Source organism: Lupinus angustifolius, chromosome LG06, assembly GCF_001865875.1.
Source record: "Lupinus angustifolius cultivar Tanjil chromosome LG06, LupAngTanjil_v1.0, whole genome shotgun sequence".
Taxonomy (NCBI): Eukaryota; Viridiplantae; Streptophyta; class Magnoliopsida; order Fabales; family Fabaceae; genus Lupinus; species Lupinus angustifolius.
In genome coordinates, this window is record NC_032014.1 from 1,930,199 (window position 1) to 1,951,250 (window position 21,052).

At 31.6% G+C, this 21,052-nt stretch overlaps 3 protein-coding genes across 4 annotated transcripts; 1 reads left to right on the forward strand and 2 right to left on the reverse strand.

Annotated features, from left to right (window-relative positions):
* Positions 1,953 to 8,710, forward strand: LOC109348802. The gene is made up of 14 exons (XM_019589367.1): positions 1,953 to 2,309; positions 2,415 to 2,508; positions 2,874 to 3,063; positions 3,154 to 3,394; positions 5,250 to 5,465; positions 5,567 to 5,653; positions 5,855 to 5,989; positions 6,095 to 6,208; positions 6,292 to 6,539; positions 6,643 to 6,723; positions 7,090 to 7,321; positions 7,439 to 7,537; positions 7,674 to 7,859; positions 8,544 to 8,710. The coding sequence occupies exons 1-14, from the start codon at positions 1,953 to 1,955 to the stop codon at positions 8,643 to 8,645; spliced, it is 2,382 nt and encodes a 793-aa protein (XP_019444912.1). The 3' UTR covers positions 8,646 to 8,710.
* On the reverse strand, positions 6,524 to 20,724 carry LOC109348804 (UPF0553 protein-like). 2 transcript variants are annotated; one of them, XR_002107802.1, is made up of 9 exons: positions 20,553 to 20,724; positions 20,349 to 20,461; positions 20,075 to 20,215; positions 19,503 to 19,601; positions 19,000 to 19,076; positions 18,771 to 18,879; positions 18,296 to 18,624; positions 17,769 to 17,987; positions 6,524 to 6,535 (listed from the first exon to the last, which is right to left on the reverse strand). XR_002107802.1 is itself a non-coding variant. In XM_019589368.1 (8 exons), coding segments are annotated over exons 1-8 (963 nt in total). In that variant the 5' UTR covers positions 20,555 to 20,724; the 3' UTR covers positions 17,573 to 17,894. The 2 variants fall into 2 exon arrangements, 1 of the variants encoding a protein (XP_019444913.1); XM_019589368.1 differs by lacking the exon at positions 6,524 to 6,535 and having other exon boundaries at positions 17,573 to 17,987.
* On the reverse strand, positions 12,000 to 13,129 carry LOC109348805 (LOB domain-containing protein 37-like). Its single transcript, XM_019589369.1, has 2 exons — positions 12,885 to 13,129; positions 12,000 to 12,796 (listed from the first exon to the last, which is right to left on the reverse strand). The coding sequence occupies exons 1-2, from the start codon at positions 13,066 to 13,068 to the stop codon at positions 12,282 to 12,284; spliced, it is 699 nt and encodes a 232-aa protein (XP_019444914.1). The 5' UTR covers positions 13,069 to 13,129; the 3' UTR covers positions 12,000 to 12,281.

Below are 21,052 nucleotides of genomic sequence, written 5' to 3' on the forward strand. Positions count from 1 at the left end.
ATTAAACAAATAATTATAAAGTAAAATAATACTTTTTTATTTTTTGATTTTATATTGCTCTTACTATTTATAGGTGCAATTTGAGAAAAGCATTTAATAAAATGATGGAAGATTAATAACATAATATATCACAATCATCATAAATGGATTTCTCACTTCAAGATTTTGGAGATAATACTAATGACCACAATCACTTGGAGTAAAATGTAGGATTTACACAAGTCAAAATCTTACTATCCAAAAATAGTTTCTAATTTTTTTTTAAATTTTATTATTTGTCAAAATATTGTTTCATTAGTCGTAAAGTGACTTTCCTACTATAACCTTTTATTAATTAGAAGCAAACAAAAAGTGAGATACAACATGAATCATAACCTCACTATTTAGTTCTCAAAATTATGTATTAATAAAATAGTTTAAAAATTATTAAATTATAAAAACATATTTATTGGTATCTATGAAAAAGGAAAACTAATAAAGTTGAAGTATTATTTGATTTAAAAATTAATAGTTACTATCTAAAAATAGAAAAAAACCAACAAAATATATATTTTAATTATATAATAATAAAAAATATTTATTACTATTTTATAAAAGACAAAATTACCTGACTAAAATAAATAAATAAAATAAATATAAACTATAAAAGGAAAATAAATACATACACTTTACACGAATTTGGAGGCATCCGTTTGAAATTCTCTCATTTTCTCTTTGGCTCTGTGTGTTTTCAAGTCAAAATGTATTTTTATATTTTAATCTCATAGGCTTTATGATAAGAAATATATGTTGTTTGATTTTTTTGTACTATCAAAGATATCGTCTCACCTTTTTTGAATAATAAACTAATTCATTTCAAGGTTCGTAGTTGTCTTTTCCAAAATTGAAGACTCGAGAAATAAATCACCACTTTCACCTTTAAACCACTTTCAATCTTTAAAATCCTGTTTGATTTAATAATTAATAAGATTGATATCTTATTCTAATTTTTTTTGATAACAATTGATAACATTCTTATCTCTCATTAAAAAGATGATTATATGGTTAAATATTTTCTTAAAAAGGATAAATATTGATGAAAGTTTTACCTAGCCAAATGTTTTCTTAAAATATTGATGATATTTTTATCCAGTCAACTTTATTTATTTAAATAAACATCATAATATATTAATAATAATAATTATATGGTACACTTTAGTTTTATTTAATATTATACATAAATAATATTTATTACCTAATAAATTTATTTTTAATTAAAAATGACACATTTTGGAAATCATTATTTTATTCTTTTTAATTATTTTGAATGAGACAAAGTTAAGTTTTCACACTATTATATTGCAGTCTTTGTGTAGCATTTCTTTTATACTACATTCTTTTCCTATTTGTTGTTGTTAATGGATGCATATTATTTAATGATATTAAAGTGAAATATAATTTGACTAATATATTCCTATTTAGTTTGTATTGATGTGTGAAACATTCCCATTGCTACAACATGGGGGATAATATTACTCATGTAATTGATATTATAATAATTTTGGAATATAATGCTTTAATAAATGATGAGATTTGATTCATCCTATAATATCATAGCAAGTATATAATTGGTATTAAATGAATTTGACTACTGTGAGCTTTATACATTTTTTCTATATTTGTGTATGGGCTATGGTTATGTTCATTGTAAGAAATGATGATGCAAATGTTGATATTTCAGTTTATAATGTCAATATGGCCATATAATCAGAAAACCTTGTATAGTGTTGTGGTTCTAGAGGATATTTAGATTGTGAGATAACTATTCTAATTAGAATTTAAAGAGTTTATTTATTATTTGAGTCTTTATTATCTTATAGTTTATAGTAGTTATTTATTTATTTCTTATACAATAAATTAATTAGACTAACTTTGCTATTCTTTACCAAAATAAAGTTATAGAGTGGTTGAGCATGGCCAGAGACTTCTTAGATTCATTCCCCATCAGAAAATGGAGTTTTTCTTGGCTTCTTGCGGCTACAATAATCACCTTCACTCTCGCCGTCGGTTATGTGTTGCATCTGTTTTTGTTACCTTTGGCACATTCTACCCATTATTTTAGTATAGCTCGTGATTCTTACATTTCAAGTAACTCGTCAACAAAACTAACGAACAACCTTGACAAGGGAGAATCTGCTATTAATCATAAGCATTGTTTACTAGTTGATTTTCACAAAGAATTTATTTATCAGGGTGCACCTTGGAAAGCTAAGATTGGGAAGTGGCTTGCAAGTTGTGATTCTATTACAAAGGAAGTTAACATTATTGAGGTGTGACAAGTGAAACCTTGTTTTCTGATTTTAATGGTTGTATATTTAGTTACTAAAAGTACTTTTTTGCTCCTGAATAATATCGTGAATATGGTCTGTGAACAGAAAATAAGTGGCAATAACTGCAAAAATGGTTGTAGCGGCTTGGGCGTTTGTAACAGAGAGTTGGGAGAATGTCGATGCTTTCATGGTTATACTGGTGAGTTGCCTCCTTTCATCTAAGTGACTTTAACTGGTATGATTGATGAGGAAAAGCGACCGTTATCCCAAATCATATCTAAACAAATGAAAACATGACATGTTAATTATTTTTTCTGTTTTCTTTCATTGTCTTTGAGATTTGAGATATACTTTGGGGACAGCAGAATCTAGTCCAACAATGATATCATACAAGTTCATTTGGAAATTCTTTCTTTCTCGTATGTCTCTATTGTGAATATAGTTATGATTAAAGAAAAATGCATAATGTGTTCGGTACCTTTTTATGAGTATGTTTGATTGTTGAAGGAAGCATATTTATTTCATTAGTTGGTATGTAATCATAACTATTTTTTGAGTTGATAGGAGATGGTTGCACTGAGACGATGAAATTGGAATGCAACTACCCAGGATCACTAAATGAACCATTCGGGAAAGAGGTTCCTTCAATTTGCCCAACCAACAACTGTGATAAAACAAGAGCAATGTGCTTCTGTGGAGAAGGCACAAAATATCCCAATCGACCATTGACATGGTCATGTGGATTTCAATTTATGTATGTTATATCAAATTCTCACTGTTGAGTTTTTTTGGCTAATATTTTCCATGAATACCTATCAAGTTATTATATTTATGCCTATTTCAGTGATGGTGAAAAGGAAGTGGATTGGACAAAAGTTGACCATGATGTGTTCACAACAAATGGTAGCATACCAGGTTGGTGTAATGTGGACCCAGTTGAAGCATATGCTGGAAAGGTGAAAGTCAAAGAGGGGTGTGAATGCAATTATGATGGTTATGAGGGCCAATTTTGTGAAATACCTGTGGAATCTGTTTGTATTAATCAGTGCTCTGGACATGGCCATTGTCGTGGTGGATTTTGTCAGGTGATTCCTTTGTTCCTTAATGTGACATTACTATTAGGAACTTCAAAATAATGAGTAGTATCCAACCTTAAATTTGGAGGTATGGTCACTATATTCCAAAATATGAAAGAAAAAAACATCATAGTTATGAAAACAACAATATTAAAAGAGTAATGATGAATCCTCATAATAGATATGCCTAAATATCCTATTAACTATAAAAGAATGAAACTTTTAATGCTTTTTATATTTCTAAGATTGTGGATCATATGCCTTTAAATTTACATCTTGCTTTTTTAAGTCCCAAGACAATTGCTAGGAGAATATGTTTCGAGAATCTAACTCTTGCTGAAATGGTGAAAAACAAGATTACAAGATTTGTCAATAGTGAACAATCCTCCCCTAGATTTAGGCCTTTCGACTTCAATTTCAATTGTCTAATTCCCCACTCTTCTCTTCACTTCCCCTTAAATACAATTTTGCTCACTTTTCCCTCTGTAGCTATTCTCTTCCTTTCACCCCTAGACAATATGTTATGTTTCAGCCTAATAAAGATTTTTTTGTCTTAAATTTTGTCACAGCCAATGATATTGATCAAGCAAAATATCAATGATAATAAATGTTTAAATTTTTTAATTAACATAATATATTTTCATTTAAATGATTTGAGAAAAATCTTTGTTCGTTTCAAGCCCATTATGTGAGTGTGTCGCACTCTCCCTATTGCCCCGTTGTTTATTCATGACATGTGGGGTACACATCTATTGTTTCACAAATTGTGCTATTGCATGTACCATTATTTATAATTGATCAGAAAAATAGTTAATTATTAATTTTTTAACTTAAATATATTTTTTAACTAATCATAAATCAGATGTGCTCTATGATGTATGAGTCTAAGAATAAAATCTTTAGTAACCAATAAAACATAATAGATAGAATGAAAATTTTCAAACATTTATGTTCATTATAAAAATCCTTAAAATCATTTATAAGGTTGTTGGCGACTGAATATATTTTTTGTTTCAAACATTTAGTTTCCTATTTTAAATTATTCTAGTTTAGTGAAAATATTTGAAATGAAAAAAGTGTTCCACGACGTATGGTCAAATCCCACTACTTTTGAAATTGGATTGATTAGTGATTGCTTTTGTAACAAAGCAAAGGTACATATTCTTCTACTATCATAGTAATTTATGACTAGCCATTGACATTTATAAACAACAATGCATGAGGTATGTGCTTGTACAAAAATCGATATAAGATTTCTTAAGAAGTTCAGTTCCACTCCTACTTGTAGCTCCTTTGAGACTTACAAAGTCTAAAACACAATGCTCTATTTTCGTCAGTAATGTGAAAGCATTCTTTAATTAGTTTAAGTTTCATAATCATATAAATATAATAGATGTGCAACAAATCCTAAATTTATATAAATTAAAGTAAAAACAATTCAAACATCAAACTACAATGGAATAAGATAAGTTATTGCAAGATACAATTTTGTTATTGCTTACATGTTCTTCATCTTATCCTCATACTTTAAGGTTTTGAAGATTAGATGATTGATTTTATATCATTACTATCAAATACTTCTCATGTCTACACACATGCCTATTGCCAAGATATATTATTAATTTTAAAACATACTACTATCAGCCCAAAAAATGTCCAACATTGTCATTGGTTAGTTTCTCAAGGGCAACTGTAGCAAGATAAAATGAAACCACTGTCACATTTTGTTCTGTATAAATTGTACAATTTTATGTTTCATGTCTTGTAATAATTTACCCTCCCAAACTTCACAAGATGGGAGTTTCATAAATCGGGATGCCTGTTTTTAGTGTTAGTATATAAACTGAACATAGTGTATTTTCAGTGTGAAGATGGTTGGTATGGAGTAGATTGCAGTGTTCCATCAGTGATATCTTCTACAAGAGAGTGGCCTAGTTGGCTTCGTCCTGCTCGGGTTGATGTTCCTAACAATTTTCATGACAGTGGAAAAAATATTAATCTAAATGTTGTGGTGACAAAGAAAAGGCCTCTTATATATGTTTATGATTTGCCTCCAGAGTTCAACAGCTTGCTTTTTGAGGTTAGGATTATTTAAGTGTCACTTTCACTCTTGTTTACATCTCAGGAGCAAATTCTGATGTTTTGTTATCCAATTTTTCTCAATCATTTTGCTTGTTATAGGGACGACATTATAACATAGATTGCGTAAATAGATTATATGGCTCCAACAACGAAACAATCTGGACAGATCAACTATATGGTGCCCAGGTATTTATGTTAGTCAATTTTAAGATTTTTTGGTGTACTAATTTTAAAGGCCTGCGACGCAAGAGTAACATAAAATATTTATTTTATATAATCCAAACAAAGATCTATAATGGTATGACCAGTGGCCTTAAACATTAACCATTTTTAGAGTTTTTTTCATTTCAGTTTCAGTTTATCTAGTGATGCTGCTTCTATATGCAGATGGCAATTTATGAGAGTATGTTAGCAAGTCCTCATCGAACTCTAAATGGCGATGAAACAGACTTTTTCTTTGTTCCTGTTCTTGATTCATGTATCATAGTCCGTGCGGATGATTCTCCTCACTTGAGTACGAAGGTGTGTTGTATTAAGAATCAACTATCATAGTTCAAATCACGAGTTCAACTATTACCTTTTCCTTTTCTCAACTCTTCTTACATTTTCTTGTACGATAACATTCAGGAACCTGATAATCTGAGGAGCTATCTGACTTTGGAATATTATACGAATGCATATAACCACATTGTTGAGAAATATCCTTATTGGAATCGCTTATCTGGAAGGGACCACATCTGGGTAAGTCTAATGATGTAAAGTTAATTGTATTTGCTTGTATGATAAGCACGTGCTAAAAATATCAAATTTGGTTTTGAAGACAGTTCTTTTCATGGGATGAAGGTGCTTGCTATGCCCCTAAGGAGATATGGAACAGCATGATGTTAGTTCACTGGGGAAACACAAATACAAAGCATGATCACTCAACCACAGCTTATTGGGGTGATGACTGGGATACCATTCCTTCTAATAGAAGAGGCGTTCATCCATGTTTTGACCCGAACAAGGATCTTGTGCTTCCTGCTTGGAAAGAGCCTGATGTTGATGTGTTGTCTTCAAAACTTTGGGCTTGGTAAAAAAATTTGGAGAAATTCACACCTGGTTCGATTCGCTTAATTATCTCATCAACCTGGTTCAGCTATATAACAATGCAACTTATTGTGATTTGTTTTCAGGCCACACGAGAAGCGGAAGACGTTGTTCTACTTTAATGGGAATTTAGGACCAGCTTACGATGATGGAAGAGGAGAAGATTGGTAAGTATACTAGAGAACTGATTTGGAAATTTTGTAAGGTAGCTATAGTATGCGGTGTTTAATGTGTCATAAAACGTGTTTTCCTTCTACCCAGTTTTTTATGAAACAAATAATTTCTCACTTCCTTGTCAACTAATATGATTCTAGAAAGTCTAAGAGATTAATCGTTTGATTCCTGAAAATAACATTTATTGGTATGAATAGTTACACACCCTCACCTTGAAAAGGATTAATTTATTATCTATAGATTGAAGTAGTACCAAAAAAAAGAGCATGATTAATCATGTTGTCACCCAAAATTACTTTTTTAATGTTATGAGCATGTTAAAGAAGATCTAGTTACAAGTTTGTCAGAAATGAATGCAGGTATAGCATGGGTGTGAGGGAGAAAGTGGCAGAAGAGTTTGGATCAAGCCCTAACAAGGAGGGAAAACTTGGGAAACAATATGCAAATGATGTAATTGTGACTCCAGTACGTACTGATAAGTATCATGAGGAGATAGCTAATTCTATTTTCTGTGGAGTATTTCCTGGTGATGGTTGGAGTGGACGTATGGAAGATAGTATTTTGCAAGGGTGCATTCCGGTTATCATTCAGGTAGTTACTTAGGGTCTTCTCTTTTTCCATTAATGGCTTTTTGAAAGACTAAAATCAGTGGAATTATCAATGATGGTAACGTCATGCATTTGGTCTTTTTGTTTCCTTTTTCTGTAGGATGGGATTTTTCTACCATACGAGAATGTCTTCAACTATGACAGCTTTGCTGTTCGAATTCCTGAAGTTGAAATTCCAAACTTGATAAAGATTCTTCGGGTACTTATTTATGTTATATTTCTTATTTCTGTGTATTAACTACTAGTTTAATTGACATTTAAATCAATAATCACATAAAGTTGTCTTAATCAAGAATTCGAGATTGTTTGTGTGATTACTGGCCTACTATCTTCAGGGATTCAATGACACAGAGATCAAATTCAAGCTAGCAAATATTCAGAAAATATGGCAAAGATTCTTTTATCGTGATTCTATTCTTCTTGAAGCTGAAAGGCAAAAAGCTGTTTACGGACGTGTTGACAATTGGGCAGTGGAAATATCTAAACTAACAGAAGACGACGTATTCACCACTTTAATGCAGGTATTTATCTTCCTTTGTCAAAACAATTTTAGAATATGTATATATATAATAATGGAAGGTGTTAGCAACAAAATACAAGATGCTCAAACCTTATGAAACAATGTGGGAAGTAAAATAAATAAATTCACATTGATCTCACATTACTAATTTTATGCCCCTCCTCGTGAAAACAATAAGGAAAACTAGTAATCCAAATTTTTATTGTATTGAAAAAACTATTTTGACGACAACTAATAGAACCATGTTAATTATGATTTTTAATAGATTTCGTTGGAGTTTGTTTTTTCCATAGGGTTAATTAGACATCCTCCTTTGAAACATCATTTAGCACAATACATCTTGAAAGGAGAAAACAAATTATGTTTGATTCATAAAGACGATCAATTTCCAATACTAAATTCAGTCATGTTATAAGATTTAGGACAAGACAAATGATTTCCTAAGAATATAACCCTTCAGAAGTTTATTATAGAATCACAATTTGCAATTTGTTCGTGGTAATTTCTTAAGGAAGCTCCTCTATTTGAGCCAAAACTGGATACATGATGATTTGCAGAAACTATGGATGAGTAGAAGCATAATATTGTATCATACATTATGTGGAAAGTGGAAAATAAATGAACTTGTGCAATTTATTGGTGCATATTTGTATTTTAAATTTTGACATGTTTATTTTGTGTTTAGGTTTTGCATTACAAGTTACATAATGATCCTTGGAGGATACAAGTTCACTTTAACAAGACGTTTGGATTACCTAATCAATGTCTAGCAAGCACACCCAACTGAATAGCTTGATTTATTGTGAAGGTTATTTGGGTCATTGCAGTCTACATGGCCGAAATACTTATTGAGGAGTAAAAGTTTAAAAGAATTAGTACGAATTATATTTTTACTTTCAGTTTATAAAGTGTGATATTATTATTAGTTTATGTTTGGATTTTTTAGCTTGAAATTAAATATAAACTAATTTGTTTTGTTTATGTAAAGTAGAAATGTTGTATTTTTACATAGTAAATTACAGAAAATAGTATGAGGTTATTTGTTTATGCTATAATTATTTTTATTGTTTTCACTATTTTTAAATATATATTTTTAATATTTATCATTATGTATATTTTATTATAATTTTTAATTTTTATTATTTTATAACAAAAGATAAAAATATATTAAAATAAAATATGATATAAAAATCAATATTAATATTAAGAAACAACATAACACATAAATAAATAAAAGTTGCTAAACATGAATTACACAATTCATAAAATAAATAATACACAAATATCAAGTTTAATGATGAATAAAATGAGAAGTGGAAAATTGAAGGGAAAAAATAAGCTAATTCAAAATAAATCCAACTTAAGATTTTGGAGATTCTATTTTTGATTTTTTTAAAAAAAGTTAAATTTATAATTTCATTTGGTTGTCAAACATAAAATAATTTGGACTATAGATAAAGGACTTAATATAAAACTACCGACATTGGTACCTATGAACTATGAGGAGGAGACGACGAAAACGTAGTGGAAGATGAAGTGTATGTGGGAACCACATTGCAAATGGGAGAAAGTTGAGTGGGGTCCATGGCAAATGCGGCGAGACGCAGTATCGCAAGAAGAAAAGCCATATGCTCCACTTGCTTTCCATTCAAATCAACACACAATTGGGTTCGTTTACGTTCTTTTCTCCACATCTCTCTCATAAGATTATCCATCAATTACAAATATCACTGTAATTGACTTTGTGCTCATGAACCTGAGTGGCTCGCACTCATTTCCCCCAATTCGGATAAGTGCGACACGTTAAAGAAGATATTATTACACATAGACATTAAAAATTGTAGAAAAATTATGATTAAAAAATATATATATTGACTGTATAAGAGTTTTTTACACTTTCACTGTATCATCTATAATTCATTTTTATCATCATTGATTTTTTAAAATAATCCAAGTAAACAGCAAATGACACAATGACAATATATATCTTTACATAATCAGTGTATAGATTTAATACTAAAAATTTATATGTTTCAAATAAAATAATTTCATATCATTTCCAATATTTAATTAGTTTTCTACCCTAGATTATAAAGGTATAAAGTTATAATTAAATAAACTTTCTTAAAACAATTGTTAGGTAAGGTATTTATTACATGTTAGATTTTAATTAACTTGAGTATTATTATCTTTTAAAAATTAACTAATATCCTTTGGAATCGTTTGTTTATTAACTTGTTTTTGTAAAAAATTTGTTGCTTCATAATTTAAAGGTTTGAAAAAAAATCAATTATGTTACGTTTAATAATCATACTTCCCATTATCTTGTTTTTAATTAGAGTGTAATATGTATGTATTGACAATATAAAAATTTATACACGATCAGTACATGATTTATCATTCATTTTGTATTATTTTTATTTTAGAATCAATAATAATAAAACATTAATGATGAATGATACAATGTAAAAATCTCTTAAACTATTGATATATACATCTTTATCTCTTTTAATTAATAAAGTTTGATTTTATTCTCTCTAAAACAAATAGAAGTATTTTAATCCAAATACAATGTTAATTAATATTTTTTAATTTGTGTGGATTAAGCTTAGACAACAACAAAAATATAGAGTGGTTGGAAAGACAATATATGAAGATAAAATATTTTCAATATAAGATAAATTAATCTAAATCATTATGACATACTCCATCCATCATGTATCTCTTATGTTTAAGAAATTATTTAGATAACATCCCATTTGTATGGTAGAGGAGATGATTGTTGAAATGGATTGAAAACCTGCCATGGAGTACCTAGACAATGTTTGATCTAAGTTGATATACAACTTTGATCTGCTTTCAGTGGAAACCTAAAAATAGACTTCACTTATCAAGCCAGTGATGCTTAAGGACGATAACTATATGGTAGAGAGGGTAAAATAGGGAGAAGTCAAAAGGATGACAATGTTTTTGTGTGTATATGACATCAACTATTTGTACCATATAAGTGAACTTATGTTGCTTTGAAAGAATGTTCAATAACATCAAGGTGATATTATATTTTTATCCTTTTAATTAATCTATACAACAGGCATATGAGCCTATTATATAGCCACTAATATTTTGTTGTAAGTTCCATATAGACTATACTTTGGACCTTAATCATTATGAATCTCAAATCCATTTAGATCTCATCATTTCTAGTATTTATATGATGACTGATACATTGATCGACACATTGACCTTCTAAGTTCTCGTGGCCGGCCCAACATATTTGGGCATGTGTGTAGAAGCATAGTCCAAACATTTTATTATAGAAGACATTAAAATAATAAGATAATAATAAAAAAATCAATAAGATAAATATAAATTAGGAATAAATTAAATTAAAATAAACTAAATAAAGGTAGATACGGGAATTGCTTTATCACAAACACCCATATTATCACAAGCTGGGAAACCATGTCTTACTAAACTCCAAATGACTAGATAGATGCAGTTTAGTATTGCAGTGTAGTTACTCCTGCACGCTACATGAAGTGCATAAAGATAAGGATATTTTAGTTGGGTGGGTCATGAGTCACAGACAGCTACCTCATGTCTGTCGCAAACGGATCAGGTCAAATTTTACGGTGTAACTTAAAACTTGGAACGCCACTAAGTTGGGGTCTAACTATTTAGAACTCTACCTGATTCTATGTTTTTAAGATACAGATATCACATGTCTCTTAAGATATTATGTCCTTATGGTGACCCACTTTCAATTCTAAATTAATTAGAATATTATTTTCTGTTTTTTAAAATTTTGATAATATGTAATTAACTTGTGATCTCTTTGCTTCATATATATCTTAATTTTTTTAAACGTTCAAATTATTTTTGAGTTATTTTTTTTGTTAGATTTGTAACATAAAACCCATTTCTCTAATAGCAAAGTTTAAAAAAATAATAACGAGTCCAGCAGATCATTTAGTTTAAATTGACATCAAACTTGTAAATTCTAGTTTGAAAAAATAAAAAATTGTAATAAAAAATTGGAAACATTAAATAACTGAAATCAAATCAATAATTTTCCTAAAGTGAACATTTACTCAATTTTTTACTTCACCCAAATCAAACCGACAAAAAAGAAATATACATGATTTAATTATTAATTAAGATCCATGCACCAAAACATGTTTGAAGGATCATAAATAAAGTAAAATTAAAATTATCTCACCGACGAACCCTCATCTTTCTCTCCATCAACAATGGACATTAAAGAGAGAAATCCTGAGTCGGTATCATACAAAATTTCATCGGATTTAAATTCCGATAAAACACTCTTCTCAAAACAAAGCCTTTTAAAAAGCGTAACAAAGATATAAATACTATACTACTACGCTTGTATTTAACCTCACTAATGAGAGAAAGCGAATAACCCTCAAATGAAAAGGTTGAGGACTTTTCTGTCTCTGCCCTGAGCGTAACGATCTACGAGCCCACTATCCAAGCACGCCGTAGTTGTGACGGATTCCTCTGAATTCATCGACGGCGTACCAGGACGGCGAATATCTCGTCGGCAACTGTACGCCGGCGAATTCTGCACAAAACTTGGCGTTAATCGGAGATCAAGATCGGCAATTTCCTCCGATCGCTTGCGTTTTACGCCAGAAGAAACTTTAGACCGCGAACTGGTGAACCGGAAATTCGGGTTCGGATCTCGTAGCCTCCACATGTCGGTGCAAGTAACTTCACCTTCCGATGCATCATCGGCGACGTGAGTGGGCGCATCAAGAGCGAGAAGCTCCGGCATGGGCCGTAGGGTACCACCACGGAGCACCGTCTCAACCGCCGACTGGCACACGTGCCAATTTCCAGTCCAGAGAAGCCCAACGGCACCGTTGACAGGGTTAACCGTTCGTCCACAAGCTTCGAACAAGAGAGATTGAAACAAAGCTGAATATTAGAAAAGAAATGTTATTAGTTGAAAAGATTTTGAAAACAGAAATAGAAAGAGAAAGGGGATAAAGTTAAAAAAAGTTACCAGGTCGTTGGGTTACGGGGACATTGGAAATGAAAGACATGAGACCAGCACGGCCAAAAAATTTGGCTACGAAGACAGTGGCATAGCCTTGGGCTTCAGGAGTGTCGATAAATTGTAGACAAGGGCGTAAAATACAAGACTCACTGCAACCCTTTCGAAGGACTCTGCACCCGTTGCAACTCATGCCTCTTTAACGGAAAGGAAATAGAATTATTAGATTATTAGAGATGGTTGCAAAAGGCCCTCACATAAAGAAAAGAAAAGGGAGAGAATGGAAAATACGGTGGAGGTAGAGTTGAGGTATAAATAAGCGGTGTGAATGGGAAGTGGGGTTGGTAATTAACTATGGTTAGGTTAGATGAAGTAAAGGAGAGAGAAAGGGGGAGAGTGTGATGAGTCATGAATGACAAAGTATGTCTGAGGAGACTGCCTCTTTCTGTGTTTGTATAGAAAAGTGTGAGATTCCAAAGTATTGGGCGTGAGCGGCTCCGGGTTTCCGCGGATCAATGTTCCTCCACCGTTCGATTAATTCCTCTATTTTCTTTTGGGGCCATCATAGTTTCATGTCAGCTAGTGGTATTTCAATCAGGAAAAAAAATATATAAGTTTTATATACTATTATCTATTATTAATATTTTATTATTATTGATTTTTTATAAAAATTAGTCTAAATAAATAATAGATAATGTAAAAGTTATGTATAAATTTTTATACTTATACCAGATATTACACTCTATTTCAATAGGCAATGTCAGTCATATTCCAAAACTCTTGAACGTAGATAGACGATACAATACTTCAATCGTATTATTACTGAATAACTATAACTCATGAATTAATCTCTACAAAAAAGTCGACATGAATTAATAATGTACAATACATAATCTAGGTGTATATGAATTATGCCAGCTTTTCTGGTCTAAATTTTTTCTTATATATGTGTACTGTATATTACCAACGACCCCATGAAATCAAATATTACTCTCAGGTTATGCATAAAGTTTTAAAAAAACAATAAATGATGTAAAATAAAGATAAAAAATGTATGCATTCTTGGTTATTATACATTATCATTATATTATTTATCATTTATGTTTTATGAAATGACGATATGTGAGAGAGCCTAAAAAGATTTACAGTATAACATTTCGGTGCTGTGTGATCAAGAAACTCAAGCAATCAATGTTAGTTACGTAGCAGTTCAGACATTTAAATTGCATGAAAATCAAATCATTTTAAGTTTCTATTCTTCCCAACACATCCACATACATTTTGCTACAACTTGTTCGGTTGTTCCTCGACTTTTACTAACATAAACAACGCCAAGTTTCTGCATTTTTAATTTGAACGATGTGAATCTATGATATCATAAAATCCTATTCTAGCTAGCTGAGGGTAACATCTTTGTTCATTTACAATTTTTAAATAATGTACGACCAACGACCTTAAACAACATATAAAATATGAGCCCACTAACTTTGAATTCTTAATCTTTATTTTTCGAAAGAATTATGGCGGAGTCATTTGAAGTTCATTAATTTTCCATAAAATATGAAACAAATACACTTGTAGGAGATCAAGGTCAAGCAACCTCCAATTGTTTACATTTTTTATAATAAATAGGAATCAATCACTTTATTCAACAGAGATATGTTGATGAGGGTACTCCACCAAACCTATTTATTGGTTTCACTGAAAAATAAAGATAATATTAATGAATGTTTTATAAAGTATATTATCACTTCTTAATAATAGTGGTAGTAAAATGAAAGAAACGCATGTAATTATTAGAGAAAAAAAATGTAAATTAAAAAATTATTACATAAATTTATTATAAATAAACATATTAATTATATTTCTAAAACACTACCGATTAAATTAGGAACAAGGGTGCTACACATCTCAAAACTTTGAGGTTTTGCCAAGTTCTCCACCTCTCTTCTCACAATCTCACAGTAAGAACATTTTAAGATTTCGTTGGCCATCACCAATAGCATTTTTTGTTCTGTCCGTAACAAAAATCAAAGCAATTATGCTCCATAGTTATCTAAGGCAAGAAAAACAGTAATAATAAATTTGATCATCATTTAATTTATAAGGTGATAAATATTCTTACAATTACTTCAACATAGAAAATGACTTTGAAACTTAAAAAGTTAAAATACTAAATTGGTAATTAACTTATTATATTTGATTAGCCCTCCAAATACAAATTTGGATGAAGGGTCCAAAATGTCTAGACATAGCCTTGAATGAGCTTGTTCACTTAAACACGAGATGTTAAGTATGATCTTTGAAATCGTATATTTTAAAAACAGTATTATTGGGAGAAATCTATACTTGGGAGCTTAAACGTACACCAAAATATTAATCTACCATTTTGACACAAATATACTTAAAAAACGGATTTATAAATATTTAGAATACATCTTAAGCTGGATTAGAAGTCGCCATTGTCTGCTGACTAATGCTAAGTCATTATGTTGACTAATGTTAAAAATTAGAGATTTTGTGGTTACTGTTAGTATTTGATTATCTAATTCCTATTAAAAAATTTAGCCCCTTGATAATAGGAAAGTAGTCAACGTAGCATTCGCCACCAAATTAGTCTCCCTAAAAGCATGAGTTCAATTGATTAATGATATGATTTTATTTTATTATTATAATGAGAATACATTACAAATATGTTTCTTTATGTGGGCTAATATTTTGGTGAATGCTTTAGCTAATATTTTATTATTATAATCAGATAATGTTGTGGAGCTAATAGTCTAATACCCATTGGCTATTGGAAGGTAAGGCGCTAATAAATGAACCATGGAAATATTGACCGCATCCACCAAAGGAAAAGAGACGTAATACATTTACTCTCCCTAATAATACAAACAAACAACATTCAAAATTCAAATCATGGTGAAAATATAGGCGATATCATAAGGATTCCGATATAAGGGTCCTTGTAATACCAACAAATATGTTACTATTGGGTTAGCTTGAGTCCAATTTCCACCAATAAATCATGACGTATGTTGATGCTAAGGTCCCCATGTCTCGTAATATAAAAGTAACTTCATTGGTAGTCCTTCCTTCACCATCAAATCAATTGGCATCACAAGTACAGTACTTTGGCTTAATCACACAATTGTGTCAAACATTTGGTGAAGTAAATCAAATAATTTCAAACCAATCTAGGATTAATTCGATGGTCAAGATAAAGTACACATATTATTCCCTCACGAGTGGATGAAACTTTACCTTAAATTACCTAGGCAAAAGTATTATTCTTTTAGGCATAAGTGACGTCCATACTATTAATTTAACCAAAGTGTACCACAATGTTTAGAAGTTTCTTTTAGATGGTGAGTGGTCCACCCATTAGATAAGAAGAATAGCTGTCGAAATGTGACCACTTTTAAAAGTACCATCTGATTTCTGAAAGAGAAGGTACATACATAGACACAATTGAAGGAACCCCTCACTGAATACACCTACTATAGATTTCATGCAACCATATCAAGTTGGAGATTTTTGTCACAGCGATCCTCAATAAGGTGCAAAAGTGGTGGTGCCCAAGGAGGTGAAAGAGCCATGGGAACAGAAGGACTTTTCCTATGAAAATCAATTGCACCTTGAAGTGGTTAAAGCTGAGTTACTATTTAGAATTGAGATGAGGGGCTTCAATGGCGGTGGCGTTATAAAGAATCAAAGTAAGCCTGCTGATCTCAATTGTGAGTTCTTAATTATTACTTTTACTATATTCCAGCCATACAAATGTGGTCCAAAACTCTCAGTGTCCTAGCTTCGGGCACATCACGTCATACAATTTTCAATTGCTTGATCATACTTTGCTGCTTATTTATAAGTCACGTGTTAAGTAACTCATATCAAATATATCCACAATAATTAATTACACTCCATTTATTATTTCCTCTATATTATAATACACCATTTGAATAGAAGACTAACTTTAGAATGTTAATATGATTTTTATTAATTTAGCCAACTTTAGCCCATTGAGGTAGAATAAACAAGCCTAGAATAACCAGATTCGTAAGAACTCAAACCATCAACTATTATCAGCCATATCCTCCAAAAAAAACAAAAAGCTAAAGTTTAATTAGGGCCTAAAGACGTAGCTCGTAACCATTAGAAAATTCTTATTGATCAAATGAAAGGACAGATCCAAAAGACAGTGGATGGAGGGGTTGGATATCTATAGGGAGGGGGCAGATATATAACAAACTGTGTATGTGTCTAGTAAATACTTTCAAAAAATGTTTTTTCTATAAAAAGTTCAGCATTAACTGGCACAAATTATGAATAGAAGCTATAAACATGAATAAATATCATCCAATTCCAGTTGAGGAACCTTGTTCAGAAAACCAGACCCATCAAAGAAACCAAACAACGAGACAAGTTGTTCCTAAATCGAGTTATAAATTTTAGGCAGGAGAAGTTCAGGTCTGTTATTTTAATGGGCTAATCCGAGTTCTAACAATGAAAATAGGTGGTTCCACAGCAACATTTGATAAGGAAATTCGAAGAGATTTCTTGATAAGAAAAGGAACTCATTTCTTATCAACCGGTGTGAAATTTTAAGGGGTGAAATGAAAGATTACCTTGACACCACAGAGACCAAATGCAACCTATGGCTGATTGTGGTGTATGCTAAACTGCGAATATACTGCCGTTGTGACCTCGGCTATCCCAATACCTATATTTGTACAAGTAAATTTATCTACCTAGCCAAATTGTAAAACAACCACAAACCTAATTACTGACCCTATAAGGTTATATAAGATCCTAAAATTCAAATGCAACAATGGTTGTTCATAATTCATTTGGACAGCACCTGATCTGGCATCTCATTATAACATAAAATACGACTAAAGCATAGCCAAGTTGGCAGATATCCATATTATCTTAAACTATTACCTAAAAACATAGCCAAGTTTTTTTGTTCTACTACTAAGTTGTTGATAACAAGCACTTACCATTTGTAATGTGCTTTTAATAGTATATTGACAGTGTTCGGTGGTGCTGCAGAGATGCACACTGAACACCAGAGGCCCAGAGCCATAGATCCAGCTCCACACTGAGTACCTGAATGGATGAAATAATTGGTTAAGATGCTATTTTCAAATAAAATGAGCTAGTGCACAAACATGAGTAATAACAGATAAAATATGAAACCAATTCTTTCTAATACATAACAGAATCCTTAAATTAACGAATTATTTGAAACAGAGATATGTACAGGCATAAGCAAATGATTCAATTGTTTGAAAATTTTAAAATTACAAATGGGATCACAGGTGTTTTAGTTTTTTCACATTTGTTTTAAATAAACTGAAACCGATAGAACTCCTTGTGAATGGAACATGGGCTATAAATGATAGATGCAAACTCACCTGTCTTCCTGATTTTGCACTTATCAGCTCCCTCATTTTCTCCACAGCATGTATAGAGCAAGCCCGTAGTTCAACTTCTTCCTCAGTCCCTGGACCTATTTCTCCACTGGCCTCAATAGTACTGGCAAGTGTTGGACTATATTTTAAGACACCAAGCTGCCGAAGCACAGCTGGGACAATATAGTCTGCCATTATAGTCAGGGAATTGATGTCTTTGAACTCACCATACCCTTGGCCCCTAAATGCACCCCATAAATCTGCTGCAAGTATCTGAGCTCTTTTATATATAAATACTTGGCGGCCCTTGTAAACGGAATGGTCTCTAAAGCCTAAAACATTTCAATTTTGGAGTCAATGTACCAAATTCTTTACACATGACCCATATCAACTTCAAGAAGTAGCAGTTGATTGGTCATTATTTCTTTCAGAATTTGAGTAATGAAGTTTAAGAAAAGACAAAAAACGACTAAGATACCAGGAAAATGACGTGCAATAATAGCAACAAGATTCATGGCTGATTTTCCACAACACTCCACAATATTAGACGCTTTACCCTCGAAACTTCTTTCCAATTCAGCCCCAACCTAGCAATAAATGTGAACTGTATTAGACTTACAGTTACCGGGCTTCAGGACATGCTTGTTTTCATAGCTAAATCCAAAGTAACTATGATTGAAGGTAACTGCGTCAATGGTTTGTCTTACCTCATGAAGTAACCGAACACGTTCATCTTCCAAAGGGAGGGGTCTAGGCCACTTCAAAAGCTCGCGTAGTTGAGGACCTACCATTATGAACTGATTTGTCATTACACTATCCGTGCGTCATTGGGAGCAAGCAAATCACTAAAAGGCTAGAAGTGAACATAGATGCAGATATGTCTATTTATAAATACTGTCACTTAACACAAATCTAAGATTTGGTTTTCTCATATGAAGAACTACAATTTGATTGGTGTTCATGTTGAACCACTTTAAACAAGAACACAAGTTCCAAGCAGCAAAAGTACTCCATTTGAATGGATATATAGGCCTGTCTCATGCACAATTTTAATAAGGCTTAATTCCAATTCTTATGAAAAGACAAACAAAATTAATGATGAAGTTCCTGCACAATTATATTTTCCATACAAACATGTGGATTAGAATGGATGTAATTTAGCAAGAATGTTAATTTGCATATAGGCAAAACTATGTCCAGGCTGAATTACCAGTGTACTTTTGTAGACGATCAGCATCAAATGCAGATTTATCATTTTGAAGAGCTGCCTTTAGCCCAGATGCCAAATGATCATAATTCAAATCCTTATCTGTCAATAATTTAGAAAGGAGGGTTCCATTTCAAACAACAGAAAGAATGTCAAAGTTTAATATGAAAAAATGTTGAAAGCATACGAACAAAAATATTTGTTGCAAAAAAAAGTAACATTATATATATGGAAAATCAAACATGCACTCTCTTGCATATTCACAAACCATTTTCATAACTTTAAGAATCTAAAACCAATTTCTGTATAAATATCAAGTACCAACTTATTTATTCTATAACAAATTAACACAAATAAAGTGCTTCTTGATAAATATATATTTGACAATAAATAGGAATGTCCTCTATGGAAACCATGTACTCTGATGAACTCAAATGTGATACATAAATTTGAATACCACTCAGAATAATAGACAATAAAACCAAAACAGGGGATCATTAACTCCTTAATTAAAGTACTAGAGTATTATAATCAATGTCACTATCAGGCACAAAATGAAGCATAGCAGAATGTACCAGGCCAGAAGCAAAAATTTAGAGCGTCCAAGACAAGCAAATATTGAACGGTGAGTGGTCCATTATCAAAATAGTGAATCCCTTCGAAATCCCACTCCACCTTAGGAATGGTATCAATAGTATTCACTACTTTCTCAATCCCTGGAAACAACAACACAAACGCAAACACTCATTTTTTTTGTTATCAGAGTAAACAATCTTGAGCATTTTTCATAGTATAAAAAAACGACGAAACAGAGAAATGGAACATAAAACAACATTAGTAATGAAGAACCTTCAGAGTCGACGATAACGTGGGAGGAACGGCTAGCGACCCAAGCAGAGCTTGCCCTAACATTGTCCATTGAGTTTTCAAGTTGAATGCGGCGTCGTATCTTTGTGTTAACCCTAGAATGAAAACGTTTTTTGGAAGAAAAAAACTGACAAGTTAGTAATATTATATAACGCGGCAAAAGGGGGAAGTGGTGGTGTCGTGTACATGCAACTCCTTCGATGTTTCGCGGGTTTTCATGATGCCTTTGTTTTGTAGGGGCTGCTGCATTTGGAGTGTATTTTCTTTTTGGGTTTTGGCGCTCTGACTGTTTATCTGAATCTGACCCTATTTTATGTTTCCCAAAATGTTGAATTCATGGGCCACGAAATTATCCATCGCATTTCAAGTTTTAGGAAAAAGATGAATAAAGTTCACATGCCCGACGCCGAAGACCATACCTAATGAGATCACGTGACTAAACAACAAACGGATGACCACTAATTTTACCAACCCATTTCTGGTGGTGGGGGCTAGCAAACCAAATTAGAATGTTAATTCAGTGATATTTATTACATGAGAGGTCTCTGTTTTCTTGCTATCATCCATCCAATTCAAGTGCTGTATTAATTTCAAGTTCAACCAAGTAATTTTTATGATATATATCAATTGGCAGGGGCTTCATATACGTTTCTCTATTGGTTAATGTTACAATGTCATGCACATGG

Bases quoted from the DNA above. Each gene is read 5' to 3' on its own strand.
- LOC109348802 (XM_019589367.1), top strand. From the start codon at position 1,953: ATGGCCAGAGACTTCTTAGATTCATTCCCCATCAGAAAATGGAGTTTT. The intron at 3,064-3,153 runs GTATGTTATATC...TGCCTATTTCAG, and splicing joins TCATGTGGATTTCAATTTAT to TGATGGTGAAAAGGAAGTGG. The intron at 6,209-6,291 runs GTAAGTCTAATG...TTTTGAAGACAG, and splicing joins CTGGAAGGGACCACATCTGG to TTCTTTTCATGGGATGAAGG.
- LOC109348805 (XM_019589369.1), bottom strand. From the start codon at position 13,068: ATGAGTTGCAACGGGTGCAGAGTCCTTCGAAAGGGTTGCAGTGAGTCT. The intron at 12,797-12,884 runs GTAACTTTTTTT...TCTAATATTCAG, and splicing joins CCCCGTAACCCAACGACCTG to CTTTGTTTCAATCTCTCTTG.
- LOC109348804 (XM_019589368.1), bottom strand. The intron at 20,216-20,348 runs GTTCTTCATTAC...TGTTGTTTCCAG, and splicing joins CGTTATCGTCGACTCTGAAG to GGATTGAGAAAGTAGTGAAT. The intron at 18,880-18,999 runs GTAAGACAAACC...ATTTATTGCTAG, and splicing joins GTGTTCGGTTACTTCATGAG to GTTGGGGCTGAATTGGAAAG.